General features: G+C 45.2%; 1 protein-coding gene across 3 annotated transcripts in view; it reads right to left on the bottom strand.

The window, feature by feature from the left end:
* Window positions 1-491: 491 nt before the first annotated feature.
* Window positions 492-26,259, bottom strand: part of LOC115458890 (carbohydrate sulfotransferase 5-like) — a 55,301-nt gene continuing 29,533 nt past the window's right edge. The window contains exons 1-2 of one of the 3 annotated variants that reach the window (XM_030188728.1): window positions 24,102-24,143; window positions 492-1,825 (exon numbers count right to left, since the gene is read on the bottom strand). In XM_030188728.1, coding sequence (XP_030044588.1) covers window positions 609-1,790 — 1,182 coding nt within the window. In that variant the 5' untranslated portion in view covers window positions 1,791-1,825; window positions 24,102-24,143 and the 3' untranslated portion in view covers window positions 492-608. Of the gene's footprint in view, window positions 1,826-24,045; window positions 24,144-26,259 lie in introns of those variants that run through there. The other 2 variants (XM_030188727.1, XM_030188729.1) reach the window with 2 other exon arrangements.

Here is a 26,259-nt window from a genome sequence, read left to right as displayed (position 1 = left end):
TTAATACATTTATGCTTAGTTTTTCTGTAATGTTTTAATTTTGTTAACCACTTTGAACATCTGGTGGGGAGTTGGCACTCTACAAGCAATATATCATCATCATCATCACTTTACAGATTTATCCTCATAATGTTTTTATATTTATTTAGAATTGAATGTTTATGGCTTGGCGTCTCTCTTTGATTACTGTCCATTTTGTGGGGTGATTTTATAAAGCATTTTCCATGTGTAAAGCATGTTTTACAAGTGGAAAACGGCTCGTATACATTTGCCTGGGGTATGTTCCTGAAGTTAATAGGATGAATTCACCAAATATCAGCCCTCTCTTAATTTTCATGATTACATTTTCATGTCTTCTGTTTAGTAAAAATCAGAAATCACTGGAACAAAACAGTAAAACAAATCATTAAAGTTTAATAATCGTGACTTCCTACCAACAAAATAATTAACTAAAATATTTAGCTTTGGCGTTTCTACATCTGTTATATAGAAAGATACTCAGAAGGGTTCTTCTGTGTTACATCAGCAAAAGGAAGAAAGATAAGAAATTAGATCCAGACACTGATCACTATGCACAAAAAGAATTTCAAATGTTCACCAAACAGGTCTTATTTTTTTACCTTAAAAGAAGACCAAGCAAATTGGTGTTGTTGTCTTGGCAACACCAGATCTAATGATAAATCATTTTGTTCTTTTTCTGTCTCAATTAACTGATAGCCAAGCAAGTTCATGGCACCCTTACAAACTTCTTGAATTTTTCTAATTTTATGAAAAGAAAGAATGTTCCTCCAAGCCTGAGAAACATTAACTGCATCACGAGAGGTAATTTTGAACGCCTCTTTTCTACTCCCTGGCCCATGACCATGGGTGATATTATACATCCAACTTTCAAGTTTGTTAGTTAGTGTAAGGTTTGCAAAATTATACATTTCCAAAATTTCACCTAAGGGGTCGCTGACCAGGTCTTCGTAACGTACCATCATGTAACGGTCTTTTAGGAAACTGGGAAATTTTTGTGTAGCTGTTTCATAAATTTGTACATGACTTTTGCAGACTTCCCGCATCACTTCATATTTACTGTCCTCCACTTTAGTGCCATTGGTATTCAAAACAATTCCATTGTCACGTGCTAACGCTTTGACAGCTTGTTCCCGCGACTTCACAACAGCCCTCGGATCTCGGACTAGGTGCAAAATTTTCAAGTTCATGGAGGGATCAGTGAGAAGGGAATAAAGCGCTGTTAAATCAAACAATCGGACCTCTTTAAGGACAATGTGGCTGTAGGTCTTACACGCTTGTTCCACGTTGCCAAAGGGATATTTTCCACAAAGTGCTTTACAAGTCATTTCACTGATGATATCAGTGCGCTGGAAAAATTCACAGGCAGGGACTGCACAGAGGGCTCTGCTGACTGCCCACTGAAACAGATCAGATATATTTCTGTTCCCAGGCAGGTAAGCATCAAAAACAGAAATGTCACACAAGAACACTGATCTAATTAGGTCCCGTACTGCCATTTGCAAAACCTTGGCACTACTCTGGTACATGGTTACCCAAACATGCCAGGCTGGTTCCATTAAGTAGAAGACATCAGGGTGTTGGCTGAAAAGTTGTCCCACAAAGGAAGATCCTGATCTCCATGAAGACAGAATAAGGATGTGCACTTTGCTTGTCTTCTTATCAGACTGACCCATGATGTTTGTTTGCCTCGCAAACATGAAGATTAATAAAGCTGCCTGAATCATAAGGAATATTGCAACCAAAGCGCTGGTGGTCCTTATTCTTACCATGATGGTGGAATAAGAGCAACTTCTATTCAAAGTCACTAAGAAAAAGAGAAAACAGAAAGCACTTAATATTTTAAAATCCATAGACAGTAAAACAAAATGTGAATTTCTGTGGACTTATTGAAAGAAATAGTCCAGCTGCTACTGGCTTTATTCCGATATTCAATTTCGGATCACGAAAAGACACTGCCACTGAATATCCAGGCATAAGTGGCCAGCTAACACTTATGCAGTTAAGTGCAATATTCAACACTTAACCATCGAAGGTGAACTGCATAAAGAAAGGACAGCTCTTCATGCCACTCAGTTTATGCAGTTATCTTATTTTACTAAAGCCACGTAGGTGCCTATGCGTGCCCAATACGTGGTAAATTGGTGTTACTGCCCGGTTACTGCATGGCCCTTGCGGTAATTTCAATCTTGGTGCGCATCCACTATGCGCATCTCAAATTTTTTTTTTAATTTTCTGACACGTTGCAGCTACACGTTAAGTGGCATTTGACATGCATATACCATTACCGCCCGGTTACCGCGTGAGACCTTACCGCTAGGTCAATGGCTTGTGGTAAGGTCTCAGACCCAAAATGGATGTGCAGCAATTTTCATTTTGCAGCGTGTCCATTTTCGGCTAAAATGAAAAAAGGCATTTTTTGTAGGTGCGCTAATAAATAATTCTGCGAGTGCCCTAAACACGCATCTACACTACCGCAGGCCATTTTTCTGCGCACCTTAGTAAAAGGACCCCTAAGGGAAAATTAGATTCTTACCTTGGTAATTTTCTTTCCTTTAGTCATAGCAGATGAATCCATTACGAATGGGTTGTGTCCACCTACCAGCAAGGGAGATAGAGAGCACTGAAAACCATAGTGCCTCTTGGCCAGCTAGCTCCATCTGCCTCTCAGTATTTGAAGCTTCCAAAGTAGTGTAACACTGCAAAGTAGAATAACATGAACTTTCCTCACAGCGAACGAACGCCCCAGAACAGGAGCAGTAATGCAAAGGAGGGACGAATGCAACCTCCTGTAACAGAACAGAAATCCTGAAGACTGTTTTCCAACTTCTCCCAATGAGGGAACATATCTACAGGAAAAACTGAACCCAACACAGCTTTAATCAATCAAGCAATCAAACAATCAGGGAGGGCTCATGGATTCATCTGCTATGACTAAAGGAAAGAAAATTACCAAGGTAAGAACCTAATTTTCCCTTCCTTGTCATCAAGCAGATGAATCCATTACGAATGGGATGTATCAAAGCAATCCCTAGATAGGGTGGGAACAGGCCACACCACGCGCCAGCACTTGTGCTCAAAAAATCCGCATCCCTCCTGGCAGCCACATCCAGCCTGTAATCTTGGGCAAATGAGAGCTTAGACGCCCATGTCGCTGCACTGCATATCTCTTGAAGAGAGAGTGCTCCAGTTTCAGCCCAAGAAGAGGAAATCACTCTTGTGGAATGTGCCTTAAAGGCTTCAGGAAGAGGCCAGCCAGACAGCAGATATGCTGAAAAAATAGCTTCTTTGAGCCAGCGGGCTATAGTGGCTTTAGACGCTGGAGACCCTCTGCAAGAACCTGACAACAAAACAAAAAGGTGGTCAGAGGTCCTGAAAGCATTTGACATGCGCAGATATTGCAACAGAGCCCTTCGCACATCTAGAAGGTGCAATTGCCCAAAAGATTCCAGAAACCCCTCTCTAGAAAAGGAGGGCAAGAAAATAGGCTGGTTTAGGTGAAACGCTGAAACCACCTTAGGCAGAAAGGAAGGCACCGTACGTACCATAACTCCGGACTCTGAGAATTGCAGAAATGGGTCTCAACAGGACAGCGCCTGGAGCTCAGACACCCGTCTCGCTGATGTAATGGCCACCAAAAAGACCGTCTTTAGGGTCACATCCTTCTCCAAAGCTTGCCTAAGCATCTCGAAGGACGAACACTGAAGGGCCTTTAAAACTAACCCCAGGTTCCAGGCCGGACACGGAGCCCGCATGGGAGGACGGAGCCATAGCACCCCTCTAAGAAACCGTGCCACATCCGGATAAGCAGCCAGGGAGAGGCCAGCCACCTTCCCCCGAAAACATGCCAAGGCTGCCACTTGAACATGCAGGGAATTATAGGTCAAGCCTTTTTGTAAACCATCCTGCAAAAAGTCAAGTATCGACGAGACAGAAGCCCGCATCGCTTTAGCAGCACACCAAGCCTCAAACTGGCACCAAATCCGAGCATAGGCAACGGAAGTGGAACGCTTGCGGGCCTGAAGGAGAGTAGAGATGACCTTGTTGGAATAGCCCTTGTCTCTCAATTGTGCCCTCTCAATAGCCATGCCGTAAGACCAAAGCGGCAGGCGTCCTCCATGGTTACCGGCCCCTGTGACAACAGGTTCGGTACCAGAGGCAAAGGAAGGGGAGCCTCTACCAGCATCCACCGGAGGTCAGCATACCACGGTCGCCTGGGCCAATCCGGGGCAATGAGAACCACCTCTCCTTGATGAAGCCGAATCCGCAACAGTACTCACCCTATCAAGGGCCAAGGAGGGAACACATACAGGAGGCCCTGAGGCCAGGGTTGAGCCAAGGCATCCAACCCCACCGAGCGAGGATCCGCTATGGGCGTCCCCTATTTGGCACATATCTGAAGGAACACTTCGTCTGCCAGTTTCCGCTCCACTGGGTCAATTTGATGCCTGCTTAGATAATCGGCTTGCACATTGCTCTGACCTGCAATGTAAGCTGCTGACAATAACTGCAGATGTAGCTCGGCCCAGTGGCATATCTGAGCGGCCTCTGCGGCCAGTGCTTGACACTGAGTGCCGCCTTGTCGATTTATGTAGGCCACCACTGTTGTGTTGTCCGACAGAACTCTAACAGCCAGCCCATCCAGGGTCGTGTGAGAGGCCAGAAGCGCCTGGAATATCGCTTTTAACTCCAAGCGATTGATGGACCACTTCGATTCTTCGAGTGTCCACAGACCCTGGGCATGCCTCTCCTGGCAATGAGCTCCCCAGCCCTTCAGGCTGGCATCGGTTACCACCAGGCACCAGTCGGGGAGCGCTAACGGCATTCCTCGCCGCAACATGCTGTCTGAGAACCACCACTCCATGCTGAGTCGGGCCACAGGGAGCCAACTGAGTCTGCACTGATAATCCTGGGAAATGGGAGACCAACGTTGTAGCAGGGAACACTGCAGCAGTCTCATGTGCACTCTGGCACAAGGCACCACTTCTAGGGTGGCCGTCATCGACCCCAAGAGCTGGACAATGTCCCAAGCTCGCGGGCGAGGCATCCTCAGGAGCAGACGGACCTGGGTCTGAAGCTTGCACTGCCCTTGCTCAGGTAAAAAAACCAACCCCGAGGCCATGTCAAACCGAACCCCCAAATACTCTAGAGATTGAGAGGGGGTCAGGTGACTTTTGGGTATATTGACAACCCAGCCCAGAGATTGCAGTACTGAAACCACTCTGGCTGTTACATGATGACTCTCTTCTGTACAGTCCGCTCTGATGAGCCACTCGTCAAGGTACGGGTGAACCCGGATATCCTCTCGCCTGAAAAAGGCAGCTACTACCACCATTACCTTGGAAAAGGTTCGGGGAGCTGTGGCGAGGCCAAAAGGCAAGGCCCGAAACTGAAAGTGTTTTCCCAACACCACAAACCAGAGAAACAGTTGGTGCGGGGGCCAAATAGGGATGTGCAATTAAGCTTCTTTCAGGTCCAGAGACGTGAGAAACTCTCCTGGCTGTACCGCCGCAATGACGGAGCGCAGGGTTTCCACGTGGAAATGTTGTACTTTGAGTGACTCGTTGACTTTCTTCAAGTCGAGAAAGGGCCGACAAGACCCGCCTTTTCGCGACACCACAAAATAAATGGAGTAACGACCGCAGCCGCTTTCGGCGGGAGGCACGGGGATCACCGCTCCCAGGTGCAACAAGCCTTGCAAGATCTCCTCTACCGCCGCCCGTTTGATGGCTGTGCCGCTTCGGGACTCCAAAAACACGTCACTCACCGGGGCACTTAATTCCAATCTGTAGCCATCTCTGATCAGGTCCAAAACCCACTGATCTGAGGCAATCTTGACCCACTCCTTGAGAAAGAGGGAAAGACGTCCTCCAACTGCAGGAATCGAGGAGTGGGTCGGCGCATCATCATTGAGAGGGTCGCCCATGAACTCCAGGCCTTGAACCGGCCGCTGCGGAGCATCTGTCCGAGCAAAAGGAGTTCCTCTGCTGAAAACGGGCACGCGAAGTAAACCCAGCAGAACGCCCTGGGCGGTACCTAGCTTCACAGAAGCGAGGTCTGGAAGAGGAGGGAACCGCCTGACCCTTGGAAGAAGGCCGCGGCCTATCCTTGGCTAACCGCTGGGGTTTAGCATCCCCCAGGCCCTTGACAATTTTCTCCAACTCCTAACCAAATAGAAGGCCCTGGAAGGGCAACTTCACCAACCTTTGCTTAGAGTCCATGTCAGCCACCCAATGCCATAGCCATAGAAGGCGGTGAACGGCCACCGCCAGACATCTGTTTAGCCGAGGCTCTGACCAGATCATAAAGGGCATCAGCCAAAAATGACAAGGCCGACTCCATCCGCGGTGCCACCTCCACAAGGGGCTCCACTCCATCCCCGGGCTGTTCCACTGCCTGTTGCAACCATGCGAGGCAGGCTCGAGCAGCATCACAACTGCACACAGATGCCCGTAAGGCTAGGCCTGAAATTTCAAAGGACCGTTTCATTGCTGATTCCAGACGTCGGTCCTGCATGTCCTTCAGGGCAACCCCTCCCTCTACTGGGAGGGTAGTCTTCTTTTCCTCCATCCTCGCTCTCAACCTTCAACACTTCCTTCCTGCTATTAACCCATCCCCATTCCTCCTAAGTGCACCCCGTCTTCGTCGCCTTCGTCGCCCGTCCTCCCCCTCCCTCCTCTGCTCTCTCTTGCTCCTCCTCCTACTATCCGCCAGAGACATTAACCCTAATCCAGGTCCCCCTCATCTGTCCCTGTCCTATCCACGCGGACGATCCCGGGACGTCTCCAATCTCGTCTCTATTCCCCTCCTCCCCCCTTCTTCCCTCCCCTTCTCTTGCGCCTTGTGGAATGCCCACTCAGTCTGCAACAAACTGCCCTTCACCCACGATCTCTTCATCTCCCACTCCCTTCAACTGCTCACCCTAACCGAAACCTGGATCTCCCCGGATGACTCTGCCTCAGTCGCAGCCCTTTGCCATGGTGGTTACCTCTTCTCACACACTCCCCGCCCAGTTGGCCGCGGTGGAGGCGGGTTACTACTCTCGCCCTCCTGTAGTTTCCAAACCCTCCTCCTACCGCAGTCGCACTCTTTCTCATCCTTTGAAGCCCACTCCATTCGGCTATTACTACTACTATTTAGCATTTCTATAGCGCTACAAGGCGTATGCAGCGCTGCACAAACATAGAAGAAAGACAATCCCTGTGAATCCCGAAGCGTCTGTAAGATATAAGTTTGTAGAGCAGGAGTCAGGGGAAGGTCCTTCTTGCCCTCGGCACACACATTCATTTGTCAATCAAATAGCAGAGAGGGTCAACACTGTTGTGGGGGGACATTCCATTGGTACAGATGATCATAGGAGCCACCTTTTTTAAATTATTGGGGGTGCTAACCCCAGTGGAGATAACCCCTCCCTGGACACATACAAGGAATTTATTCAATATTGGGGATGCTCAAGCACCCACAGCAGCCACAGAGTCGGCTCCTATGCAGATGATGCCATAGAGGTGGCCATGAGGCCAGAAAGTCCCGTTTGTATGCATTATAATTTCTGCTTGTTAAACTACTAATATGTCTTATCATTACTATGTTATCAAGATCCTTCTATATGCTATACATTTATTTTGTTAAATGTTTCCACTATTCATGATATGTTGTAAGCCACATTGAGCCTGCAAAGAGGTGGGAAAATGTGGGAAACAAATGCAATAAATAAGTAAATAAAGAAATAAATTATTGTAGGGATGTGGGAATGGTTGTCCTTTCAAGTACATACATTTTATTACTGATGTGCATGTACCCATATTACTCATTATCCTTGCATGCACACTCCAGTTACTGCTTACAATGATGACGAAGCTGTTATATGTGTAGGTACAGGACGGGGACCTGATGGGGGGGGGGGGGGGCAAACACTTACCTTTCCAGCCTGTTCCTGATGCGGGACCAGGCTCTCATTGCCTGTATCCTGGGGGGCAGGTGGTGGTGGTGGATAAATAGCCTGTGCCGGTGCCTAAGGCACAGCCGCACCAGCAGCAGGCTCTCAGCCTCACTGAAATTTGGCTCACGTCGCAGGTGCTCCATATTTTTCAGTGAGAATAGGTGTTGGAAAAGAAGCACCTTATATGGACGCCCTTGTGTGACGGACGTCGTTTCGTGCACAGCTCCATATATGGATTACTATCCCATATATGGCCCTATCAGCACTTAGACGCCATCGTAATCATAGACGTCCTTGACGTGCATGAATGGTTGTTATGCGTGCGGGCCCTTGATGCGTGCGGAACTTGCCTTATATAGATCAGTATGAAGCATGCGAACCTTTTCACATATACACAATATGCATATAGCTGTATGTTCAGTAGGTACAGTGCATGTAGTTCCGGACATCCAGATAGGGCACATATGAGGAATATTCAGTGGAGCAGCATGATCTTCCTGTATTTTACGCGTATGAACATTCTTCATATTTCCTGTACCTGGATGTCCAGAACAGCAGGCACTGTACTTGCAGTACAAATTGTTTTACCACACTTTCTGATTTGGTCATTTTCACCTGCGATAATCAAATGTGTAAGGGCACCCTGTTTTCTAACCTTTATGCTCCCCTCATTTGGTCGTTTGCAACATGGATAATCGATTGTCGAAAAACGTCCATTCTATTTTTCGATTATACCTGCTTGATTTTGGACTTTTTCGTAAGGACGTCCTAATGCGTATTTGGACGACCTTTCAATTATGCCCCTCCACGCCATTCAAGAATGGATCCTGCAACAAAAAAAAAAACCCAGAACTTTTGGAAAATAAATTGACTGCATATGATAGGATCATCTACAACAGTCAGAATTTTGAAAAAGATTGGTCTATGTTTCGAACCTGTTCGATTTTCAAAAAAATCTCTATGAAATAAAGAAAAATTCTATAGGAGAATAAGACTTATGCACTGGGGAATAAAAAGTATACTCTCTCTCAAACAAGTATTGGATCCACTAATCCCAGTTGCATCTTCATTGAATCTATGACCTTTGTGGACTTTGACTGCTGTTTGAGACTTGCTGATTGCCTATTCAAATATATGTCCTGTTTGGTATTCAGGTTGAGGTTAGACACAGGATTGTGATTTTAAGATCCCCTGCGTTGTCCCATGATCTGTGGAGGGACAGAGCTAAGTTGTTTGATATGCTTATGGGACTTGCTATTCAATCCATCTTGTCTGACTAGAAAACTAATTCTGAGTTGAGTATGGTTGGGTGGTAGAATACCATACGTCTTGAAAGAAGGTATGAGGAGATGGCTGCAATGAAGAGCAGGAGCCTGGCATCCTTCAAGAGATTGTGGATGCCACTTGATACTTACTGTCTAGTTTGTATATAATCTTAGCATTGTAGTACTGAGTTGTGCAGGGACTGTCTTTTCATGTTCAAGTGTACAGCGCTGCGTACCTCTAGTAGCGCTATAGAAATGATAAGTAGTAGTAGTAGTTGCTGTTTCTGTTGCATAATTTAAAGTCAATAAAAAACATAAAACTAAAAAATTCTCTATGGTAGCTTACCAAAGGGGAAGAAATGTGGGAGAGTCACATCCAAACGCTGGTAAGAATTTCAGTAATAGATTTATTAAAAAATATATCTATATATTTCTTCTTAAAATATTTTAAATTGTGAGCCAGCAACTGTTACTAATATTGGCCAATGTATATAAAGTTTTTTTTATATAACAGTTTTAAGAATATACTTATCTAAAATAGGTTTTTGTTCAAAAATAAAAGAGCAAGACTATACACAAAATTTTGCAACAGCATTGGTCACCTTACGGGTCCATGTACATTAATTATCTCTTCGAAGCAATACTAATAAATTAATATATTTTGCTTTCCAATTAACAGTGATAGATAATTAAACAAAATATGGGATATATTTAGATTAAGCCCCAAAATGATACATATATACCGGAAGAACACATATATTTATTTATTTATTTATTGCATTTGTATCCCACATTTTCCCACCTCTTTGCAGGCTCAATGTGGCTTACAATACATCACGAGTGATGGAAATATATATATGTGTGATTTGATTTTCATTGTGAACTATGGATACAGTTCAACCATAGCTATATATATATATATATATATATATATATATATATATATATATATATATATATATATATATAAATGGCTATTTTTAAACATGTTTTGATATACATGTATCTGCTCTCCTTATTACTGTTTATTGTTTATATAAAGTCATTACAATATTTTATTTTTATATACAATTCATAGTGATGTTGTCTTTCTATTATACTTTTTATTATATTAAATAATTTTTTTGTTATTAATGTTCTATTTATCTCTTAAAGTGATTTTTATGTTTTTATATGTTTTGTTGTTAGACCCCTGAGGCAGGCGTTGTTTTACGCCGAAACACGGCCCCTGTTGGGTCACTTATCAATAAAATGCTTCTATTGTCTCAGTCTTGAAGGCCCAGTGTTGCTTTTTTTGTTTGTGCACTTTTTATGTATACTGTTTATCCTCTCTGCTTGGTTTGGAGAGTTACTATCTCCAGATATTGAGAGACTGATTGAAATGACCAGTAGTCATCTGAAATGTGGGGGCTGTTCGTGGTGCCATACGATTGAGGGTACTTCTTGGATGACCCCTGATAATTTTAAAATTACAGCAAAATATGACACAAATAGTAATTCATCATATGTAGTGCATGCTTTGATATGTTTTTGTATATTGGTCACACTAAGAGATCAGTACGACTGTGACCCGCTGAACATAAGAGTCAGACTGTTACAGGCACATTTGCTGCTCCAATTGTAAATCATTGGAAGACATATGGCCACACAGCTGTACACATCATCTGGAGAATTACTGGTTTTACATCATGCTCTACCCTGGGTGGGGATAGAGATTATCACCTTGCATATCAAGAACAATTTTGGATTTCCACGTTAAAGACTTTACACCCAAGAGGACTGAATGATGAACTAAAATAGCTTCTCTTCTGTGAATGTGCTCTCATTCTCTGACTGGGGCATCAGTTGTATTTTTAATTGGTCCTTTTAAATAAGAATTTCTGTACATATATCCCAGCACCATTTTAAATGTTTGACTGGAATATTGGACTGGTAGAAAGAAGGCAGGAAGGCAGAGGCTGTATTCACATCGGATTGCTACAATTCAGTGGAGGAGTGTGGTAGCCGTGTTAGTCCACTCTTAAGGTTATCAATAGAAATCAAACAAAATAAAACATGGAAAAGAAAATAAGATGATACCTTTTTTATTGGACATAACTTAATACATTTCTTGATTAGCTTTCGAAGGTTGCCCTTCTTCCTCAGATCGGAAATAAGCAAATGTGCTAGCTGACAGTATATATAAGTGAAAACATTCAAGCATTACTATGACAGTCTGACAGGGTGGGTAGGAAGTATGCATGGGGACATCAAAGCATATCATTGATATTCTAACAGGGTGGGTGTGGATAGGTGAGGGGAGGGTGATCAACAGAGACATACAGCTTTATGGTTTATAATGGGCTAGGAACCCCAGATCCTTGTTAAGTCCTTTCTGTTGGGTGTTAAAATATTCAATCATTCTGACTTTAAAGGTCTTTTACAATTCAGTGTAAACTTACTTGCTGCTCAAATTTTTACATACTTCTGCTTGGTATATGTTTCGGTACCAATCCTGAGTTTTATTTTAAGTTTTCTCTCCTTTATTTTGGGGGTCCCTTTAAGGTGCATGAACAGATTTAGCGTGTGCAAATGATTAGGATGTGCTAAATGATAAGATGCCCACAGGAATATAATAGGTGTCTTAGCATTTAGCATACGCTAATCAGTGCACCGTAGAAAAAGGATTCCTTAGTTAATTTCATTTGTTTTGTTTGGATAAAAACAACCTTTTTGCCTCCCTGCACTTTTCAAGCAAGCACCTTTCTCTTTGCTTGTGATCTGAGTTGGATCTACAACAAAACAAGTCTCCAGGTAACTGCATCAATTGGATTATCAAAGAACATCAGGATCAGAAACTGCAACATGAAACCATCACTAATGTATTTAGGGTTACCAGTGCTAAGCATTTTTCTCATGGATATAAAATGGATGAAAACTTAAGTACAGCTGGCTTTTATTGAACGTTTTACGTGAAATCCAACTCCTAATGCCCTTTATCTTTAACCTCTAATGCCCTTTTCTTGCTTTAAACAAGTTTACCTTTGTCCTTTATGTTTAGAAAAGATGAATAAGACTTACATGTGTCTTTATAACTCATTATATCATCTAAACTTTTTATAGAATTCATTCTTGCATCTTACAGATTTAGCAAAATTGTCATTTGGAGATTACTTTGAAGATAGTCGTCTATGAAACATTGGTCTTAAAATATCTTGAGGTTCGTTATCTTATGTATGTTCTGGCTTCATTATGTCTAGTTTGTTATAGAAAACGATATGGGCATAATCTGTTGATCAGCAAGTTATACATTTACAGAATAATCCTAGAACACATGGAGGGGCATAATTGAAAGGGGTGGCCAAGTTTTCCTGAGGACGTCCTCGTAGGACATCCCGGCGAAGGGGTGTGGAAACCCGTATTATCGAAACAAGAGGGGCGTCCATCTTTCGTTTCGATAATACGGTTGGGGACATCCAAATCTTGACATTTAGGTCGACCCTAGAGATGATCATCCTTAGACTTGGTTGTTTCTGATTTTCGGCGATAATGGAAACTAAGGACGTCCATCTCAAAAACGACCAAATGCAAGCCCTTTGGTCATGGGAGGCAGTGGCGTAGCAAAGGCGGGGCGGTGGGGGTGGTCCGCCCCGGGTGTCAGCGGGTGGGGGGGTGCTCCGCTCCCGCTGCTCCCACCCTGTCCTTTCTTTTTAAAAAAAAAATCGAAGCGCCGGAGTGGCAGGCAGCGCCTCCCGTCTGCCCTGCTTCTAAAAATCTCTTCAACGTCGCTCGTCGGGCCTTCCCTCATTCAGTCCCGCCCACCTCTAAGGTAACTTCCTATTACCGTGAGGGCGGGCGGGACTGAATGAGGGAAGGCCCGACGAGCGATGTTGAAGAGATTTTTAGAAGCAGGGCAGATGGGAGGCGCTGCCTGACACTCCAGTGCTTCGATTTTTTTTTTAAAGAGAGGACAGGGTGGGAGCAGGTGAACGAAGGTGCCTGATAGGTGTGTCAGGTCGGGTCGGGTCGGGTGGGAGGGGGGACTCAGATTGGGGAGGGGTGGGGGAGCTCAGAGGGGAGAAGGGGACTGGGGAGGGGTGGGGAAGCTCAGAGGGGAGAATGGGTGGGGGAGGGGTGGGGGTGCTCAAAGGAGATTGGGGAAGGGTGGGGGAGCTGAAAGGGGATTGGGGAGGGATGGGGGAGCTCAGAGGGGAGAAGGGGATTGGGGAGCTCAGATGGGTGCTCAAAGGGGATTGGGGAGGGGTGGGGAGCTCAGAGGGGAGAAGGGGATTGGGGAGCTCAGATGGGTGCTCAAAGGGGATTAGGGAGAGTTGGGGGAGCTCAGATGGGTACTCAGAGGGGAGAAGGGGACTGGGGAGGGGAGTGCTCAGATGGGAGAAGGGGTCTGAAGCTGGAACTGGGGTCTGACAAGGGGACAGGAGGGAAAATGGGTCCATGCCTGAGGCAGGTGGGAGAACGGGTCTGGGGCTGAAAAGGGGGGATGCAAAAGGCATGTGGTGGATGAAGGGGGCTGGAACTAGGAGCTGAAAAGGAGGGTAGTTGGGATAAGGGGGCTAGTACTGGAACTGGGGGCTGAAAAGGGGCAGGGGCTGAAACTGTAGGGACTAGGGGCTTTAAAGGGGACAGGGAGAAGTGGCTGGGGGCTGAAGCTTGGGACTGATGGGAGAAAAGGGCTGGGACTGGTGGGATAGTGGGGCTGAAAAAGGGGGGCAGGTGGGAGATGTGGGCTGGGGCTGGAACTAGGGGCAGGTGGAATAAGGGGGCTGGAACTGGGGGCTGAAAAGAGGGGGCAGAGAGAGAGGGGACAGACCCTGGATGGAAGGGGGGAGTGTAAGGGAGGGCAGACGCTGGATGGATGGGAGAGGGAGGGCAGACAGATTGAAGGGGCAGAGAGAAAGGGCAGATGGTGGGTGGAAGGGGGAGAGAGAAAGAGGGCAGACTGGGGCAAATGGTGGATGGAAGGGGCAGAGATAGAGGGCAGATGTGGATGGAAGGAAGAGAGAGAGAGGGCAGATGTTGATGGAAGGGGGGTGAGAGAGATGGCAGACTGGGGCAGATGGTGGATGAAAGGGGCAGATGTGGATGGAAGGAGCAGAGGGAGGGCAGACAGTGAATGGAAGGAACATTAGAGAGGGCAGACACTGGATGACAGAGAGAGAGCGAAGACAGATGCTGGATGGAAGGAAGACAGTGAAAAGAAGATGAGGAAAGCAGAAACCAGAGACAACAAACTGTAAATATATATTTTTATTATTTTGCTTTAGGATATAGTATTGTAGGTGTGTTTAATAAATGTTTATAAATAGAACATGTAAATAAGGTAATCTTTTTATTGGACTAATTTTAATACATTTTGACTTAACTTTCAGAGAAAAAAAAACCCTTCCTCAGGTCAGGATAGGATACTGTAACAGCACTATACTGTATTGACCTGAGGAAGGAGATTTTGGCCTCTGGAAGCTAAATGTATTAGTCCAATAAAATGGTATTATTTTATTTTCTGTATTTGTTTTATTTCTATTTGTTAATTTGTAAAGTGGTGATTGGTATTTGTTAGTTTTTTCAAATTTACATCTGCTGTCTTTATATTTTGCACAGTACACCAGGGGACATTTTCTGTTTCTGTGGTGTTGCATTGTATGCAGAGTCTGGCATTGGGGGTTCAGTTTAATTTTTGTCTAAATAGAAAGTTTATTATTACTTATTCTATAGTGGATTAGGGTGTATCTGTGTTTGTGAAAAAGACATGACTTTCAGTTGGCATTGACTGTGCAGGATTGACGATCTGTACTATTCTGTCTGGTTTCGTTTTACAATAGGTGAATTGATGTTCTAATGCTCACTGTAGTGTTTAAGATGCTTTCCTTTTCCTTGTGTGACTCGTAGAAATGACTGCTTATGATATGGTAGAATTGCTCTATAGGTCCTGAGTGTTTTGTATTCTCGGTATGCCTAGTATTGGATTTGGGGGGGGGGGGGGTGTTAAAAAATGACCAGCCCCGGGTGTCAACTACCCTAGCTACACCACTGATGGGAGGAGCCAGCATTCGTAGTGCACTGGTCCCCCTCACATGCCAGGACATCAACCGGGCACCCTAGGGGGCACTGCAGTGGACCTCAGAAAAAACTCCCAGGTACATAGCTCCTTTACCATGTGTGCAGAGCCCCCCCCCAAAAACCCACTACCCACAACTGTACACCACTACCATAGCCCTTACAGGTGAAGGGGGGCACCTACATGTGGGTACAGTGGGTTTCTGGTGGGTTTTGGAGGGTTTACATTTACCACCACAAATGTAACAGATGTGGGGGGTGGGCCTGGGTCTGCCTGCCTGAAGTGCACTACACCCACTAAAACTGCTCCAGGGACCTGCTTACTGCTGCAATGGACCTGAGTATGACATTTGAGGCTGGCACAAAATATTTTTAAACTATTTTTTTGAGGGTGGAAAGGGGGTTAGTGACCACTGTTGGAGTAAGGGGAGGTCATCCCCGATTCCCTCCGGTGGTCATCTGATCAGTTCGGGCACCTTTTCGTGGCTTGGTCGTAACAAAAAAAGGACCAAGTAAAGTCATCCAAGTGCTCATCAGGGACGCCCTTTTTTTTCCATTATGGGTCGAGGATGCCCATGTGTTAGGCACGCCCAAGTCCGGCCTTCGCTACGCCTCCGACGCACCCCCAGGAACTTTGGTCGTCCCCGTGACGGAAAGCAGTTGGAGATGCCCAAAATCGGCTTTCGATTTGGGCGACCCTGGGAGAAGGACGCCCATCTTCCGATTTGTGTCGAAAGATGGGCATCCTTCTCTTTCGAAAATAAGCCTGTTATTTCCAGGTTAAGTACAGCAGATTATAAGAAACTGAAACACTATTGCTCGGATGAGATGGAGTAAGACAGAGATTTTATTTGGTGAATCATTCAAGATTGTCTGAATAGTGTGGTTTGTGTAATAGTTTTATGTATGCCAAATGAATGCCTTGACTTCCTGATCTTGCAGGGTGATGCAGTGAGATAGGGTTAGGGTACTCTCCCATATTGTAGAATAATGCCTATCCGCGCCTGATAGAACCAGGCATATGTCCGATGCCCAAAGTTAGCTGTGACCTGCGCACTATGTTAATATTTTATAAAGCTAACAGCGTTATAACCTGATATGCTTAAGGAGGAAAAAGCCTCAGTAGACCCAGACCTGCTTAAATAGCAATGGGAGGGGCATAATCGAACGAAAACGTCTATGTCCATGGGCGTTTATCTCCGAGAACGGGTCCGTGAAGGGGCGGACCGAACCGTATTTTCAAAAAAAATAGACGTCCATGTTTTATTCGACAATTTGTGAGCTGGGCATTTTTGCTTTTCAGCGATAATGGAAAATGAAAGCGTCCAGCTCAAAAACGAATAAATCCAAGGCATTTGTTCGTGGGAGGGGCCAGGATTTGTAGTGCACTGGTCCCCCTCACATGCCAGGACACCAACCGGGCACCCTAGGGGGCACTTTTACAAAAACAAAAAAAAAGGTAAAAGAGCTCCCAGGTGCATAGCACCCTTCCCTTGTGTGTTGAGCCCCCCAAATCCCCCTCAAAACCCACTGCCCACAAGTCTACACCATTACTATAGCCCTAAGGGGTGAAGTGAAGGGGGGCACCTACATGTGGGTACAGTGGGTTTGGGGGGGTTGGACGATTAAGCATTAAGCAGCACAATTGTAACAGGTAGGGGGGGATGGGCCTGGGTCCACCTGCCTGAAGTCCACTGCACCAGGGACCTGCATACTGCTGCCAGGGAGGTGGGTATGACATTTGAGGGTGAAAATAAAAAGTTGTGAAACATCATTTTTTGTGGTGGGAGGGGGTTAGTGACCACTGGGGGAGTCAGGGGAGGTCATCCCCGATTCCCTCTGGTGGTAATCTGGTCATTTAGGGCACTTTTTGGGGCCTTATTCGTGAAAAAACAGGGTCCAGGAAAAGTGCCCTAAATTCTAGCTACAAACGCTTACTTTTTTTCCATTATCGGCGAAAGGCGCCCATCTCTGTTCGGGTGATAACCATGCCCCAGTCCCGCCTTCACCACGCCTCCGATACGCCCCCGTCAACTTTGTACGCTTCCGCGATGGAGTGCAGTTCAAAACGTCCAAGTTCGGCTTTCGATTATGCCGTGTTATTCATTTTTGTGAGATAAACGTCCATCTCCCAATTTAGGTCCGAACTTGGGCGTTTTTCTCGTTCGATTATAAGCAGGATGGTCTATTAAGGTATTGTTTCTCTATCATCGGCATAAAAAACCTCCTTTGGCTCTATTTACAAAATTTTTTTATACAGTACTATTAAGAAAAGCTCCTTGATAATCTCTAAAATAGAAGTACTTAGCTTAAAGATTTATAGCCGCCACTGCTTGCCCGAAGGTGGCAACATTTCGAGATCTGCATCAAGGACTAGCGGTGTATAGTGAAGGAGCCAGAAATTTCAAAAATTAAAGGAGCTCAGTGGCGCTGCTGCTCTCACGAATCAGTACCTTAATAGACCACAGCTTTTTCAGCAGGTTGGGTCTAATGAGGTTTTTTTCCTCCTTAAGCACATCCGGTTATAACGCTGTTGGTTTGACAAGTGGGAGGTGGTTCTTGAACTGTTCAAGTTGACTTTGTACTCCACTTCCTTCTTTTGTTGTTTAGTGAGAACCCTTTATAGAATATGGGCTTCACACAGATCTTCTAACGACTAACTTTTGGTACCATATACAGAGTCCAGCCATATATGTGTTACATACAAACAGAACCATTATTCCAGTTTCTACCAGTATTAAAAAGTGTTTGGTTTTCTTTCTCACTTCATGCTGTTCTGTGAGGGTTACAATATGCATTTAGTAAGATTGAGGGATATCGCGCTGTGTCCTACACAATCTAGACACAAGATCATTATGACATTTGGTAACATAAGAAGATAAACTGAGGGCCAGATATTTCTTGTAGCTTTATGAATAAGAACAACTGGAAGACACCCTGTCCCCCCCCCCCCCCCCACACACACACAAACACACACACAGCTCCTCACACAGCTATTTTTGGTGTCAAAACTGAAGATAGTTTGAAAGTATATTATATTTTATTACTATTATTTTATAGCTATTTTTGGTGTCAAAAATGTTGGGCTATTTTTGGGCACGAATTGGGCTGGAAAATTTTTGGCCACCTGGCAACTCTGTAATGCCTTCACCCCTGCCAGGACCTTTGGAGGAGAGGGGGTATCCTGGAAAGGCCAGATAAGCTAAGGCTGAATCTTGGAGGAGTTTGCTGGTGACAACCAACACTATCAGCACCGTCTTGGATTATACAGCCAAAAAGGATGGGAGATGAACAGGAGAAGTTGTACATTTGTACATGAGATTGAAGGGGGGCAGACTCAAGAAAAATGTCAGGAAGTATTTTTTCATGGAGAGAGTAGTGGATGCTTGGAATGCCCTCCCACGGGAGGTGGTGGAAATGAAAACGGTAACAGAATTCAAACACGTGTGGGACAAACATAAAGGAATCCTGTTCAGAAGGAATTTATCCTAACGAGCTTAGCCGAGATTGGGTGGCAGAGCCGGTGGCGGGAGGCGGGGATAGTGCTGGGCAGACTTATACGGTCTGTGCCAGAGCCGGTGGTGGGAGGAGGGGCTGGTGGTTGGGAGGCAGGGATAGTGCTGGGCAGACTTCTACGGTCTGTGCCCTGAAAAGGACAGGTACAAATCAAGGTAAGTTATACACAAAAAGTAGCACATATGAGTTTATCTTGTTGGGCAGACTGGATGGACCATGCAGGTCTTTTTCTGCCATCATCTACTATGTTACTATGTTACTATATTATTCTGGATTGCTATAAAAAACCATTTAATTAGTAGATAAGACTGTAACCAATAGTCTTGGATGGACAGGAAACTTCTTAAATCAAACGCCAGCTCTATACAAAGAGTTTGCGGTTTGGATTTACTGCCTGCCGCAAAGCTCAGTAAAGTTTTGCATAAAACTACAATTCCTTGGTACGCTGAGTAAAGAGGTGTGGTAGCCGTGTTAGTCCACTTTTAAAGGTAATCAATAGAAATAAAACAAAATAAAACATGGAAAAGAAAATAAGATGATACCTTTTTTATTGGACACTAGTAAAAAAGCCCCGTTTCTGATGCAAATGAAACAGGGGCTAGCAAGGTTTTCTTCAGAGTATGCATGTGGGAGTGTGTGTGTCCCTGCCCTCTGCCCTCTCTCCCTCCCTCCCTCCCCCCCCCCCCCCCCCCCCCCCCCCCCCCCCCCCCCCCCCCCGAGTCGAGTCCTTCAGTGTTAAGTTTCCTGCTGTCCTGTGTTTGTGTTACAGAGAGAGTGAGGGCGTCTCACTCCCCTCCCCCTCTGAGTTCTTCACTGTTACAGAGAGAGCGATTTCGTGCTGTGCTGTTTTCCTTCACTGTTTGTGTTACAGAGATAGTGAGGGCTTCTGCCCTCTCTCCCCTCCCCCCTCTGAGTCCTTCACTGTTACAGAGAGAACGATTTGATTTCGTGCTTTGCTGTGTTTTCCTTCACTGTTTGTGTTACAGAGAGAGCGAGGGCGGGGCAGACACTCATGGGGAAACCGGATATCTCGCCCCTGCCTGAAAGTATACAAAAAGGTCAGCAAAATTGTGGCAGATAATACCTTTTGTTAAATTTAGATATTAAGATACATATCAAATCTATCTCAATATCTTCAGGGACAGAGAAATACCCAGTGTACCTGACTGTAACTCACCTTCAGCTACTACTGAAAAAGGTGTGAGCAAAATCCAAAAATCCAACTCCAAATGCCAGAGAATAAAGTGGCAAAGAAAATTAAACAGTGTGAGCTTCAGTAGATATATAGGTCTCTTAGGCAACTGAATTAAAGTGGATTTTTTTTTTAACTGTCACTAGCTGATACGTACATCTCTATAGAGGCCTGCAGTCCATCTGCTCCCTCTCTCTCTCACATCCCACTTTCCCACAGCCAATCTGCCTCTCTGTCATGCACATATCTTCCCCTTCCGCTCCCACCTTCAGAGAACTTGTTGATTTTGCTGCCTAGTGAGAACCTCAAGTTGCTCAAATATATCTGAGAGCTCCATGTTGCACAGTGCAGTTGGAAGGCACAGGGGGGGAGGGGTGAGAGGAAACTACTGGACATGGGGTAGTGGAGGGAAGGAATATACTGGACCAGAGTGTAAAGACGCCAACACTCTGATGCTAACACAAACTAAAATTAAAGTTTTCATGCCACCTCAGTAAAGCCAACACAATTCCTCCACTGTAAAACACTATACACAAACTTATAGTATGACAAGGTTCCAAGTGTGTTTTAGTACAACAGCACTAACTTCCAGTACTCAAAAAGCAACAACCTTATGCATGAAAAGGCAGCACTAAAATATTACACCATGCCCTACACCAATACACCATTTAATGAAAAAAATTAAACAAACAACTGTAACAAGATCTCTACACTGACTCTACATGCTAGTAGAATACTATACCTTGGTCACACAAAATGTGAAATAAGGGACCATACATCAGTAACAGAGATATGAAGGCAAAAAAATGAACCGAAATGCTCAGGAAGCCAGAGTCTGCACACAGCAGTAATAGTGAAGTACAAACTCGTGCAAAATAGCAGAGATACGCATTTCTAAAAGCTGATATATTCCAATTAATACATTCAGAATGAAATATTTTTTTCTACCTTTGTTGTCCGACTATTTCATTGTTCTATTCACTTTGGTCCCGATGTCTGTTTTCTGCTTTTTCCCCTGTCTTTTCAGGGCTCTTGTCCGTTACACATTTCTTATCTCTCCATGTCCTCCATCCATCTTCTCTCTGTGTCCCTGTTCAGTATCTGACCTCTTTGCATCCCTATTCTCCTCTATATTCATCATTTCTCCTCTGTGTCCCTTGGATGCCCTGTCCTGCATTTTCACCCTATGATCAGCATTGCCCCTGTCTGTCCCTATTGCTTCTCTGTCCAGCACTGCCCCTATGTCCAGGGCCGTGCCGATGCGGTAAGCGAGGTAAGCGCCGCAGGGGGGCGCCCACCTCTGGAGGGCGCCGCCGCGGTGCTTACCCTCGCCCCGGCGCCCCAGCCCAATCGTGGACTTCGGACGTCCCTGCTGCCCTCACAAGCGTAGCGCTTTTGCGAGGCAGCTCGGGCTCTCCCTCCTTCCTTCCTTAGTTCCCGCTCTGGCTCCCCGATCAGCAGCCCCCTCCCCCCCCCGCGTGTTTTAACCTTTACGCGATGTCAATCAATGAAGAACGCACACCAGACTCGTTTCCAGCTTCTCTCGTCACACAGTGTCCCGCCTTCAGCGTCAGCGATGATGCATTTCCTGTTCCCGCGAGGGCGGGACACTGTGTGAAGAGAGAAGCTGGAAACGAGTCTGTTGTGCGTTCTTCATTGATTGACATCGCGTAAAGGTTAAAACACGCGGGGGGGGGCTGCTGATCGGGGAGCCAGAGCGGGAACCAAGGAAGGAAGGAAGGAAGGAGGGAGAGTCAGAGCTGCCTTGCAAAAACGCTGCAGCCTGCCACATGTAGGGGGGAGGGCAGGGGAGAGGAGAATTGTTGGCCATGTATGGATGCAGGGCAGGGAGAGAGAAGAAGTCACTGGACAGGAGGGGAGAGGGCAGAGCAGGGGAGAGAATTGCTGACAGGCTTGGATGGGAGGGCAGAGAGGCATGGATGGGAGGGCAGCAGCAGGGCCCAGGGAGAGGACAAATTGCTGGAAGGGGAGGGGAGAGAGGAGGATTGCTAGCTATGGATGCAGCAGGGAAGGGCAGAGAGGGACAAGGATGGACATGGGGGCCCAGGGAGAGTACAATTTGCTGGAAATGGAGGGGAGGGGAGAGAGGAGGATTGCTGGCTATGGATGGAGGAGGGAAGGGCAGAGAGGGACAAGGATGGACATGGGGGCCCAGGGAGAGGACAAATTGCTGGAAATGGAGGGGAGGAGGATTGCTGGCTATGGATGGAGGAGGAGGGAAGGGCAGAGAGGGACAAGGATGGCCATGGGGGCCCAGGGAGAGGACAAATTGCTGGAAATGAGGAGGATTGCTGGCTATGGATGGAGGAGGAGGGAAGCGCAGAGAGGGACAAGGATGGACATGGGGGCCCAGGGAGAGGACAATTTGCTGGAAATGGAGGGGAGGGGAGAGAGGAGGATTGCTGGCTATGGATGGAGGAGGAGGGAAGCGCAGAGAGGGACAAGGATGGACATGGGGGCCCAGGGAGAGGACAATTTGCTGGAAATGGAGGGGAGGGGAGAGAGGAGGATTGCTGGCTATGGATGGAGGAGGGAAGGGCAGAGAGGGACAAGAATGGACATGGATGGGAGGGCAGGACCCAGGGAGAGAGAAGAAATTGCTGGAAATGGATATAGAGCAAGAAATGAAGAAGAAAGGAGGAAAGTAAAGAAATAAATGGAAAGGAAGCCCTGGAAATGGAGTTAAGAGGACAGATAGCAGCAGACTCAGATACTGGGCCAGCATGATCGGAAAAAGAAAGTCACCAGACAACAAAGGTAAAAAAAAAATCATTTTATTTTCATTTTAGCGTTTGGAATATGTCCACTTTGAGAATTTACATCTGCTATCTTATTTTGCAATGTATAGCAATTTGTTTCTAAGAATATTGCTGGCAATTCCTTTCAGTGTGGCAAGTGGTGAGCGATCATTTTCACCGGGGGGGGGGGGGGGGGCGCCAACTGATAGTCTGCAGGGGGGCGCCAGAGACCCTAGGCACGGCCCTATGTCCCTGTCCCTATGCTCCCTCCATGCCCAGCATCTGTCCCCTTCCTCCCACCAGTGGGGCCAGTACCTGTCCTCTTCTCTTCCATCCTGCTCCCCCCCCCCCCACAGACCAGTGTCTTTCCCCCCTCCAGTGCATCTCAATCTCTCTCTCACTCCCCTTCCTCTCCTCCAGTCAATCTCAGACTGTCTCTCTCTCTCTACCCCACATCCCTCTCTCCTCCAGTCGTCACTCTCTCAGTCTCTCCCTCTTACTTCTCCTTCTCTCCTCCAGTTTCAGGCTACCTCTCTCTCTCCCTCCCTGTGGTCCCTCTAATTTGATTACACCCCCTCCCCGTCCCAGCACTAACTAAACAGCTTCCTTCGGGGCTTCATCAGCCCCATCACGGCCTTCCGCAACACGTCATGACATCGTCCCGCCCTCGCGGAAACAGGAAGTTGCGTCAGAGGCGGCGGAAGAAGGATGCAGCCTTACACAAGCGATGAAGGCCGAAGCCTGGAAGCAACTGTTTTAGGGATGGTGAGAGGGAGGCTGGACCAGGACCAGGACCAGAAGTAACGGAGGAGGAAAGAAGCGCTGGACCCAGGGAGCGCCTCTGATATAGAGAGTCTGGGCTCTGGTCTGGACTGAGCTGGTTGGCGAGACCCAGGTTACATGTACCAATCTCTCTGCTATTATCTTGGTTCATAAAGAGAAAGTAAGTGAATATAAACACACATTAGACATGCGCAGCATCTAAATACGTATAACCCACCAGTTCACACTCAGAGTTTGCATCTCATCCCTTCAATAAATGCTGCAACATTCATATATTCGTTCTCGGCTGAGACCGATTCAATTAACCCACTGCAAGGCAGGCATCCCACTGCTCTGCGCTTAATTCTCCCCTCTCCCAGCCTAATCAGCAAATTAACAAAAGCAAACGAACTCCACAACTACGCACAATTCCTTGCTCTAGAGCAAAATCTATTTCATCGGTAGCACAACTATATTCAGTCTTCCAAGAATCTCATCCTATTTCAAAAGTTTCTATTTAATTTCTATAGTGCTACTTACATTCAGAATGTTAACAATTTTCTTTTCCTACGCATTAAACACTGGCAGGTAAATACCGTTTGCTTGAATCGTCACAGCATTTCTTTCATGAGGCGTTTCTGAGACAGGAAAACTTTTACTTCAGGGCACGCAGACAGACAATGAGCCTCTTTCAGACGTGGCTTTGGGTTTGGAGCAGGGGAGGAGAAGTAAGGCAAGACTGATTTTTCACCTTTGCACTGCTATCCTTCCAGAAAGTTATTTAATGACTAATTTGATCATCCCAGCCCTCATTTAAAGATAGCATTAAAAATTATCACTTTAAACAACTCCAGATGGAGATCGAGAGGGCACTTAGTGGACTTAATGGGTTCAAGGTCCTATAAATATGTTTATATAGTGTATATAGATTATTTTTTTAATGGGATAATTGTGAACAGCATACTCATGTAATTAAATTTTGTTTAAGTTTATCATTTATTTATTTACTATACTGTTACTTATTGCTTTGACAAAACAGAACGGTTTACATGTTAAAAGAAACATTAAAAACACAAAAAAACCATAACATCTAGGAAATGCAGTAATCGATAGGAAAGCACAGCAAACCAACCATACAAAAGCTAATAACAATTATACCAAACCTAAAAATTTATAATAATAAACTGTGAATTAGCATCTCGTTTATTTTATCTTTATGCTGCATTATTATTAAATGTATTTTGGGGGGGGGGGGGGGGGGTTATGTCCAAGAATTTTATTGGTTTTAGAAAAAGACAATTTATCAAGCAATAACATCAACTGTAACACAGAATTTACAAAAAAACCCAAAACACCTGCAAATCAAAATAATAAATCTTAGTTACCTAAAATTATAAGATTTCAGATAATTATCCACATGACTACTACTACTACTACTATTTGACATTTATAGAGCGCTACTAGGGTTACGCAGCGCTGTACAATAAATAAAGAATGACGGTCCCTGCTCGAAGGAGCTTACAATCTAGAGGAGACCAAATTTTAGCAGTAGAACATCTCACCCGTTTTGTCTGCAACAGAGATTTCCAATTTATGAATCTGTAAAATTGAATGCCACCAAAAAGTAGAATGTAGATTAGAATTATCTTTCCAATGCATAAGAACCAGTTTCAGCGCAGCAACAACTAAAATGTTCAGTAATTTTTGTTGGGAAACATCCAATTGATCTTGGAATAGCACAGAACCTAACATAATAATTGAAGGAGTAATTGTACCCTGTACAGGAAGAATATTTGAAATAAAAGACCACACCTGACACCAAAAGTCATAAGTTATTCTACAATCAAAAATCATATGAAGCAAGTTACCAGCGTGCGAGCCGAGCCACAGGACCAACATTTGTTGTTATTCGAAAAACCAGCTACCGCCAATTTATGAGGAGTCCAAATCGCCCTATGACAAAAGAAATATAATGACTGCACGTAGCTGGCCAAAGCTATAGGCCTATTAACTTTAGACCAGAGATAAAACCACTGATTGGGTGATACCTGAATTTGAAGATTGTTTTCCCATACTGAACATAGGCTTAGTTTGCTGCTTAAACACTTTTGTATAAAACATTTGTATAAATGTGATATAACATGGCCTTTGTAACAAATTTTAGAGAGGAGATCAGTGGAGGAGTGGCCTAGTGGTTAGGGTGGTGGACTTTGGTCCTGGGGAACTGAGTTCGATTCCCGGCACAGGCAGCTCCTTGTGACTCTGGGCAAGTCACTTAACCCTCTATTGCCCGCCGCATTGAGCCTGCCATGAGTGGGAAAGCGCGGGGTACAAATGTAACAAAAATAAAATAAAATGTATAAGAGGAGACTACATTTGGGTTAGAGAGATCTTTGTTCTGGGTTGAACCATGTTTAATCTGGAGCCACTTAAAGTATTGGCTGACTGGTAAAGAAAAGACAGACGAGAGATCCTCAAAGGGAACAACTGAATTACCAGAATACACATGCGCAATTGTCCTTATCCCACTTGTTGCCCAAATTTCCCAAAATATAGGGTGCTTATTAATTTTGATTAAAGGGTTGCCCTATAAGGTGGAATGAAGGGAACAAGAGCTTGAAAATTCCATATAATTATCAAGTTAATGCAAGAAAGAGGAAAGAATTATATTGTTATTTTTCAATCGTTCTGGAATAAATAAAGGCAAGAGATGGGGACTTAAAGAAGACCCCATACCAGTTGCTCCATTGCTAA

This window comes from Microcaecilia unicolor, unplaced genomic scaffold (genome assembly GCF_901765095.1).
Source record: "Microcaecilia unicolor unplaced genomic scaffold, aMicUni1.1, whole genome shotgun sequence".
Taxonomy (NCBI): Eukaryota; Metazoa; Chordata; class Amphibia; order Gymnophiona; family Siphonopidae; genus Microcaecilia; species Microcaecilia unicolor.
Note: the sequence above shows the minus strand (reverse complement) of the source record. Positions and strands in the feature narration are given on the sequence as shown.